This window comes from Charadrius vociferus, unplaced genomic scaffold (assembly GCF_000708025.1).
Source record: "Charadrius vociferus isolate BGI_N301 unplaced genomic scaffold, ASM70802v2 scaffold287, whole genome shotgun sequence".
NCBI classification, from domain to species: Eukaryota; Metazoa; Chordata; class Aves; order Charadriiformes; family Charadriidae; genus Charadrius; species Charadrius vociferus.
This window is the reverse complement of record NW_009649568.1, coordinates 2,872,064-2,881,437: the sequence shown is the minus strand read 5'-3', so window position 1 is coordinate 2,881,437 and position 9,374 is coordinate 2,872,064. Positions and strand designations below refer to the sequence as shown.

At 45.1% G+C, this 9,374-nt stretch overlaps 1 protein-coding gene across 1 annotated transcript; it reads left to right on the top strand.

The window, feature by feature from the left end:
• Window positions 1-5,164: 5,164 nt before the first annotated feature.
• Window positions 5,165-8,863, top strand: CREG1 (cellular repressor of E1A-stimulated genes 1). Its single transcript, XM_009890115.1, has 3 exons — window positions 5,165-5,458; window positions 7,247-7,366; window positions 8,678-8,863. The coding sequence occupies exons 1-3, from the start codon at window positions 5,165-5,167 to the stop codon at window positions 8,861-8,863; spliced, it is 600 nt and encodes a 199-aa protein (XP_009888417.1).
• The last annotated feature ends 511 nt before the right edge of the window (window positions 8,864-9,374 follow it).

Sequence of the window (9,374 nt, the reverse complement as noted above, 5' to 3'; positions counted from 1 at the left end):
TCAGCTGGAACGCTTTGTACCATCGACATTTTTTGCTCTAATTCTGCAGCTGCAGCGAAGCACGTCTGAGCGCACACACGCACACACATGCTCACGTGCCAGCACCGGCGCGTACACACGGACTGGCGTGCCAGGCACTGTGCACCCCTGGGAGTTGATGTGAATGGGAAAGCCCCATTACCAAAGACTCTTGAATGAAATGAAAGGACACAGTTACAAGTGATTCTCACTAAGCCATATGGGACAGGGAATGCAAGACGGTGTGTGTTGCATGGTGACCGCATAAAACGTAGGTGACAGAGACTAACCGAAAGACTGAATCATTTCACGTGTTCCTTCTGACTGTCAGCATGCGCCTGAGTGCTGACATCACGGATCAGATTTACCAGGCTTCTTAACACCCAGGTTCTAGGTAAAAGCCTGTCCCTAGGTAGAGTAAAGTTAGGAAAATGCTGTACCATACAGGGAGCGTTTCACCTGTGATGCTTTGCCTAAGTGGCTCTTCTTGTCGTAAGGAGATCACATTGATCTAGACCACCCTCATCCATAGCAGGCCACCTGGGTCTGGTGGGCAGCGTACAGGTAGCTAGTGTCATCTCTTGCATCCAAATGTCTTTGGAGAGCTCTTCTTTCACTGCTGATCCACCTGACTTCAGAGAACAAACTGAGCTGGGGTATTAAGAGGCATGGCTGCATCCCGTTATACTAATATAGTGATGGGACAAATATCAGCATCAGGCATTGACAGCTTGCTTCTAGACAACAATTCCTCTACCAGTTACTAGCTTTAATACACAACAAGGCTGAGTATAAACAAACAAAAAAAATTGGAACATGGTGCTGACACAATTCCAGGTATCTGTGCTGCATACAACCATGTTTTTGATGATATTGTTCTCAGGCCAGTCCTGCTGCCCCTCTCTCAACATCCTAGAAAGCGGTGTCACAGCTGGCCCTCGCAACAGCTTCCTCAGCATGCAGCCCAAGTGTCAACTGAACAGCAAGATTTTTTGACTGAAAGCTGAACAACATTTCAGGGTTTTGCACAGAGGAAGCTTGCATGGCCACTGCCTGTGTGGTGGCTGTTAAAAAGGTAAAAGGACTTTTAGCTGAATACCAGGCCAGTGCTATATTCACTTCACCTATCTTTTAAAAAGTACACTGATTAAAGGGTCAGAAGCTAAATTCCCAACCAAGTTAATTTGGGAACTTTGAGGACGGGAACAAATACCTGCTTTATACACAAGCACGCAACACCTTTTTGTGTTCAGCAAAGTTCTGTGTTGTATGCCATTTCCTAATAGTAGTAGCACCGCATTGTTCGGCAGTGCTGATATCTCCTCAGAAGGATATCTAACCAACGTTTTTAGAAACAATTTGCATGCTGGGTTTCATGTGGCACCGAGCATTGGCACTTCAAAGCACTGAGCACTTCAATTTTTGCCAGAGCTGACTCACAGGTCAGTTGCTTCTGTCAAACGCAGCGGCAAGAGACTTTAATCACGGTGGCTGTCATTTGGATGCGGAGAGCTGGCCTGGCTCAGAAATCAAGTGCTACACACAGCGAGACTGCACAGCCTCCAAGTATTATCTGGACAAATAAAGGTTTCTGTTAATGGACAGACTGCATGATCTAGACAGGAAGCCTGGCCCAGCACATAGCTAGACTGTGTCTGAAGAAAAACCTTGCCCACCCCATCCAACAACCATGCTATCTAAAGAAAGCTGGCTCAGGGCAAAACCAGCTGTGAAAAGGGCAGACAGAGCATGATGACACTAGCCAGGATGGAGACCTTGCCCACTTTCTGGCTAAAATACACCTTCTCTGGAGATACAGCTCCCAGATTCAGCGTGAGGCCCACGGCGTGTAAACCACACTGAAATTAAGATTGTTCCATGAACTGGCCAACCCCTGGAGGGAGTAAACTGGCTCAATCTATGGTGAGATGTTACTGTCTATTTACACATTTTTTAATGTAAATAAGCACATGAGTTGAAAAGGAGAACTAGTGGCTAGCAATACTTTCTTGACCTTGTTATGCAAGGATGCTGGGAGCCTCTAGACACATTGCACCACAACAGAGATAATCCTTCTCCTTTCTCTGAGATCTGGCTGAGGAAGTAAGAGAGCCTGAAGATTTACTTCAGATAACTCATCCTTTCAGAGCAACCTGAAAGAGTTAAAGACCTTATCCCTCACCCTACAGGTTCATTCCATGTTACCCATCCAAGAAAGAGAGGACCAAAACAAGCCCCCTTTTTTCAGTGCAATCTGCAAGACAGCCGGTGTGCACTGCCAATGCGGAGAGTACTCAGCGTAATTAATCCTGTTCTCCATAGCAGAGAGCTAACACTATTTGCTTCCATAAATCCTGTTGAGTGCAGAATTCCCACCAGACTCGTCAGCCAAAATCCTGCAGGCTGCTGGGGTTGGGCAGCAGCACCCCTTGGCGGCTGTGGACTGGCAGGGCTGCGGACGTGCTGCAAGGCTAGAGGGGCAGGGAGAGGCGAGGAAAACTTGGCAGACTTCGTTTGGACGGCTTGTTTTCTCTTGGCCTCTAAGGTCCCGCTGTATGGTCCCAGTGGTAGCAGGGAAAGTGTAGGATGATCTTTCACGCTCTCTAAGAGGTTCACTTTGACTCTTCTGTTGCAGGGGCTGTGTGGCTCCAGGAACGGGCACCCTTCCTGGTGAAGGAGGGATGGCCATGTTCAGCAAATACATCTAAACTCCAGAACATGGAGGCTTTTCCCCTTTCTGCATTTTCTTTATCTGAAACAAAATAAAATAAAAAATAATTGTCAGCTCTTCTTCCCACATGCCCTTTATCTTCTTTCCTTTCTATCCTTTTTTTTGCCCTGCAGTACATGTTGTTACTTCCACATACTCTCCATGGCATCCCTTCTTTCCTGTGCTGACCCCACCAACCACCTCCTGTCTGCTCCCTGTAACGCTCTCCTGCTCTGCAGTAAAATCATTCACACACTCATCCCCTGCCACCTCCCTCTACCACTCATCCCTTTGACTGCGTCAAGTAAATACTGACCCCCCTTCAGGTTCTCAGAGGGCAGGACTGCTTGAAAATGGAGAGAAACAAGCAGTTTCTGTGTATGCACACACATGTTGGTGGGGAGAGAAAAGAGGAAGCTATAATGTCTCTGGTTCAGCTAGCAAAATCTCTAATGAAAAGAGTTGGTTGCAGTTTGTCTTCCTCATCCCCTTCTCTTTCCTAAGCCATTTCCTCTAGACCATTTTTGTCTCTTTCTTCCATACTCTTCACTCCTGCTGCTGTCTTTTCCCCTTCAGCATGTTCGCTTCCTGCCCCTCATCTAAATATATTGTATAATCTTACATACGTAATAACGACAACCTTTTGCGCAGTCTTTTCTCTCACACATCGCTCCTTTTCTTGCCCTTTTTCTCCTTAGCACTTTGCCTTGAAATATCACTTGTCCTATATCACAGACAAGGCAGCTTGTATCGCCTTTGTTGCTGGAGCAGTTGCTACTCACAAGCTCAGTTACCTAACCCAGCTGAGTGGCTGCACATCAGGTGTTCAGAGAAACCTTTTTTTCTTTGGTTTTTTTTTGGCTTTTCAGGTACAACAAAACACGGGTTTCTCCAGAGCATCGCCAGGAGAGGGCAGCAGCAGAAGGCTCCGTGTGCAGGTGCCCGGGAGCAAAGTCGGGCTCTCTGCCCATGCTCTGCGGGCAAGGGGAATACTGGAGGAAAAATTCTTTTATTCTGCCTGTACACAACAACAGGACATTACATAAACGGTAAGGAATGGATGTGTGGTGTGTTTTCCTTCCTGAATTCAGCCTAATGAAATGATTCCTGTGGGCTGCTCTAAGCTATGGGTTCTATGGGCACCTAGGGGCAGGTGGTGGTCACACAAAGTGAATTTGGGTTTCTCTGTGCTACATTGCTATATAGGTAGCATAGACATACTCGACAAGATTAAAGTGGAAAAATTGAAACCTCCCATCTCTTATGAAAAGTTGAATCAAGTCTCAGTATAACCCCAGTTAAAAACATTTACTTATACAAATCTTTGTAAGGTGACCGTGCACAAAGCGACAGATAAAATGAGGTGTACCTCAGTATTTATTTCTGTAAGTAATGCACGGAAGGCCAAGAGGTTGTTCAACTAGCGAAACCAGGTCTTGTAGAAGAGATGGATTTGCCATACGTCTGGCCGTTTGCAAGTGGCAAGACTTGAGCCATGCCTGGCAGCACATGATCCTATCAGCTTTACAGTCCAAACCAGTTTGCGATAGGCCCTGCTTGCTCTAATTAAACAAGGTTTTCTTCAAGGGAAGCGGGACACAAACATTTGCTGTGACACAGAACCAGCCTCTGAGATTGATTTCGCAGCAGCCACGGATAGCGGGGCTGATAGTGCCACAACCACCCTGTGGATCTGACCAGCTTCCCTGGCCAGACAAACCAGGGTGCAGCTGCCAGGCACCATGCAGATGCCACGACCCGCACCGGGTCACTCGGACCTTGCAAAACGGACCGGCTCCCCGCGAGTTGGGGGGCAGAAAGTGGGCAGGACCGCTCTATGGGACCGGCTCTGCTTCAGCTGCCCGCGGGCCGCCTCGGACCACCTGCACAAGCGGCTCCAGGAACCTCCACAGCCCCCGTGCCCGGCCGCGCCCTCAGCCACCTGCCGAACCCAACCACCCCCCGGCCGCTACTGAACCTGCGTACGTCTCTACCCTCCCCCATATACGCGATGGGCGAGGACGAGGCGCTCCTGCCGGCCGCCCGCGAAACATGATTGGCAGAGAGTTCTGAAGGGGCCTTTCATTGGCTGCTACATTACCAGTGTCTCCGCCCCCTTTCCCTCCCCTCCCGGCAGCGAGGTAGCGCTGTCAGTTGTTTACAACCGACGAACGCCGTGGGGGTTGTCCCCGCCTCTCAGCAGCTTTCATTGGCTGAAGGGAGAGGACATCGTGAGTCCATTGGCTGACAGTGGACAGGCTAATTTGCCACTCGCAAGGTTGTCCCCGGCGTGCCTTTATTGGTGAAGGAGGGCAGGCAGGGTTGCTTCGATTGGCGGAGAGCAGAGCAGCCCGCCCCTCCCCGTGTGGTGCGGGGACTGTTGGGGACAGTGCGTTGCAGCACCGGCAGTTGGTGGCGGTTGGTGGCCGGTGAGGGATGGCGGGGCTGTCGCAGCTGTCGTTCCTGTGCGTGGCGGCGCTGCTGCTGCCGCCGGTGGCGGCGGCCGGTGGGGCCATTCCGCCGCCGGAGGAGGCGGCCCGCATGGCGCGCTTCGTGCTGCACAACTGCGACTGGGGCGCGCTGGCAACGCTCTCCACGCAGGAGGGGCTGCGCGGCCAGCCGTTCGCCAACATCTTCTCCCTCAGCGACGGGCCCCCCGGGCCGTTGGGCGGCAGCGGTGTCCCCTACCTTTACCTGACCGACATGGAGATCTCCGTGCAGGACCTGGAGGTGAGCAGGAGCAGCCTTTTTGAAGACAGTGTCATGGCACCAACTGCTTGTCCCGTGGGTGTCACCTCGTTTGTGAACCCTGGGGACAATTATTAGCCCTTGAACATTTAAGCATGAGCAGTGCTGTCTGTGTTGACACTCAGTAGTCCTGCTAAGAAGTTTCTGCTGAACGTGGTCTGAAAAAATGCCAAACACCACTTTGGTAGAGGAAGTGGCTGAAGCTTCCAGAGGCACTGACCAGAGAAATGAGGGGCCACAGAATATTTAAACAGGGGGAATGTGACAAAAAAAATATCAAAAGGACTGGAAATTGGCAGTGCGGGACTTGAGCAAAGAGGGCTCCTCCACAGGCTACTGAAGGAATAGTAATTAAATCTCTGGAGCTTACAATAAAGGCAAGTGGAAAACGAAAGGCAGCAGACTGGCACGCTAAGGCTCTGAGTGTGCGTAGTTAGCCTTGTCTCAGCCCTTTTGCTTGGCTCTGGTCAAGAGGGAGTTGGCTAAAAAGTTAGGGAAATAGCAGCAGTATGCTTCCTTTATTAGAAAACTTTTTTGTTCTAGTAACTATTACAGTATTAGTAAAGCAAATAAACACAAAACGTAAATAATGGATTTTTTTTCAGACTTTCTTTTACCAGAAACCCTTTTTGTTTGTTCCCTCTCAGGTTTTAGTTTGTTACGTTAAATTAGTTTAATTATGTATCTAAGTGCTGTAGAAAGCCTAATTTATCTTGTATAGTACCTAGTTCTCCACCCCAGCTACAGCCTTTCATTTTCAGAGTAACATAAAAATCATGGTATAAACTGCTAATGAACATTTTCCTTCAGAAGGGTCAGATCCTTATTCTGCTGTTACATGGCAGAAACATTTGACTGTGATGGTCACGTGTCCAGGAGACATCTGATAGGAGATAGTGCTGAATAATCATGAGTCAGCTTTTTTGTAGTTAAGCAACTTCCTATCTGTCAGGTGGTTGCTCGTGTTTTATCAGTTCAGTGGTACTCTGCCTAGTGTATAGTGACTTTTGGGGGTTTCTTTTTGAGATGAGCTCTTTTAATGAAACTTCCCAAAGCACGTGAATGTTTGTTGCTGGGAGATGAACTTTGGTATGTGACGTTGTGCAGTAGGCAATCCTCTTTTGCACCAATACTTTTCAAGCCGCGTTCACCAAATAGTTTTAGAAAAACAATCGGATACAGAATCTTTAATTCTTCAAGTTAGGTGTCTTACTTAAATATACAGGAATTTTTAAAACCTAACTGATAAAATTCACTTTAAACTTCAGAAGAGTGGACCACTTTGGGGACAGCCAGGAGGCTTGTTTTGATGGGGGGGTTGTTTGTTTTAATTAAGTTTATCAACAGTTGTGAAACTCGGTTGGTTACCTTTTCAGTAACCCTTTTTCCTTCCACTAGAATTAATGTAATGAGTTCACTGTATGTCCTTGTGTTCTGTACGGTCCTGTATGTATGTAAATTGGAATATAATGTTATTTGAATGTGAAATGGCTAGACTGTACATTGAATTCAGAGTGTTAACGAGTGCTGTTTTGTGAGGTTTTCATTTTATGCTAACAAACTTCAGCACACTTCTAAACTGGGCTTTCTTTCAGATTCAGAGCTCATCTAAGTAGGCTTTCAAAAGTAGTTAGGAAAAGAAGGTGACAGCTTTGTTCTTTTTACCAGTGACTCTGAGCTGAATAAAATACCAAAAGCTGAAAATATGGTGGCTATGACATTTTTCTCGCAAAAGCATGTAAACCTCTTATCTTACTACTTGCATTTCAGATCAATTCAAATGCATCCTTAACTGTGTCTTTGGCACAGACTCCTTACTGCAAGAAGCACAAATATGATCCCCAGAATCCCCTCTGTGCCCACATAATCTTCTGTGGCAGTATTGTAAAGGTAAGCAGCTGAAAGTTGACACTGGGCAATATTGCATGCATCAAATAGTATTGTTTAGTGGATGGACAAAAGAAAGGTTAGAATTTCTGTATGAAAGTATATGAAGAGATGTTATGTGCTGTGATACCAGAGGACTACCTCATAGTTTGTGTATGTGCTGTGATACCAGAGGACTACCTCTGTGGGTGGAAAATGAAGCTACCACTTGATACTTACAGGAGCTATGTTGGCATGTCTTTAGTAAGGAACTTGGGAGGACAATATTGTAATGAAGGAAATCTCACTTGTTCCTCTAGACCTGTTTTGAAACTAAGAAGTCTAAGACAATTCTCTTGTGAATTAAGTGTGATGTTTTTTCCATCTCTTTTATTCAGTTGAATTCTTTGGTCTGTGCAGCGTGACATATGTGCTTCCAAAACTTCACTGAAGTAAATATTAACCTCAGCTATAAAGTTACAGTGCATTGTATTACCTGTCATCGTTGCTGCCAGGGCAGTATTCTTTCATGCGCCAGTACTTTGGTGTTCCGTAGAAGGAATTCCAAACTGCACGTGTTATTCATTGAAGATCTTAATCCCATTATTGAGGATAATGATTGAGGATGAGGACTAATCATCATTACTCTCTCGTATGATAGTCTAAATTCTTATTTGGTGTTTTCACACCTCAGATATTTCTCATTACACTCTAGCAATAATTGCTGTCATGAGTTTCTTATCAATATGGAATTGTTTATTTTAATTAGTTCCTCTTGTACTATACCCAGAAATCGAACTTGTTGATTTTAACCCTTTAAATGTTTGCACATTGTATATTAAGTGCTGTCACACATTTCATCTTCCCTTCTTTTGTAGATTCTGTTGTATCATCCTCTGTGTGTGTGTATGTGTGTGTGTTTGCATGGATCTGAACAGTTTGGATCTGTTTGTGTCTGTTTCAGTGAGCAGATGTGGAGGAGGTAAATTCACACCTAAAACATTGCATTATAGTAATTCAGCAAGAACCCATAATTACCTGTTTTGCGATTTGTTGAAAGATTTCTTTCGTTGATGAAGTGTTTTCTTGCTCATGCTTACTTTAAAAGCACACTTTTGATTTAATATTAAAATCAACTACCTTGGAGTTTTTGGCTGTCTCATGTACAGTTGTACACCACACTGAAGATGAGTGAACTCTGCCACATTAATGAGTCCTTTGGGACAAGACATGGCTAAACTGAAAAGAGCATACTGCAGTCAGCAGTGTTTTTTAGCTAAAACTTGTCTTCCCATGACTGTATCTTACTGTAATATTTTGCTGGTTATTGTTTAGGTGAATGATTCAGAAGCAGGCTTAGCAAAAAAAGCATTATTCAGTCGCCACCCTGAAATGGAAAGTTGGCCTAAGGATCATAATTGGTTCTTTGCCAAATTCAACATCACCAATATTTGGGTCCTGGACTACTTCGGTGGATTGAAAATTGTGACGCCAGAAGAATATTACAGTGTCAAGCCTTAGTAAGTGCTTAAGTTTTGCATGCTTAACTCTCATTATATTTGGAACCTGTAAAACCTCTTATTGTTAACAGTATATATACCTGTTTCTGTTTCTTATACACATTTACATCTTTTCCCTAAGTAGTCTACTGGATACAGTGTCTGAAATCATAAGATATGTTTGAATAGGGGATCCAGCTCTTAACAATATCAAGTACTGTATCTATAGAACTATCTATGGTTAACTGCACTTGTACCTCAGCTTAAATACAGTTTCTTGGGAGGGAGTACTCCTATAGAGTGGGCACAGTCACTGTCCTCTGAATTAATTGCAAGACAGATGATGTTTTGGTGTAATAGTTAAAAGTAATGAGACTGTTCAACATTTATGAAGCTAAATTAATGGGTTTGCAGCAATATTGCTTAATATTTTCAAAACAAAATTGCTTTTGAATCTATCGTTATGATATTGAAGTATAGAGAAATTGTGTTCTATTGCCTACATAAAACTAAGTCTTCAAAACTTTCAAGTA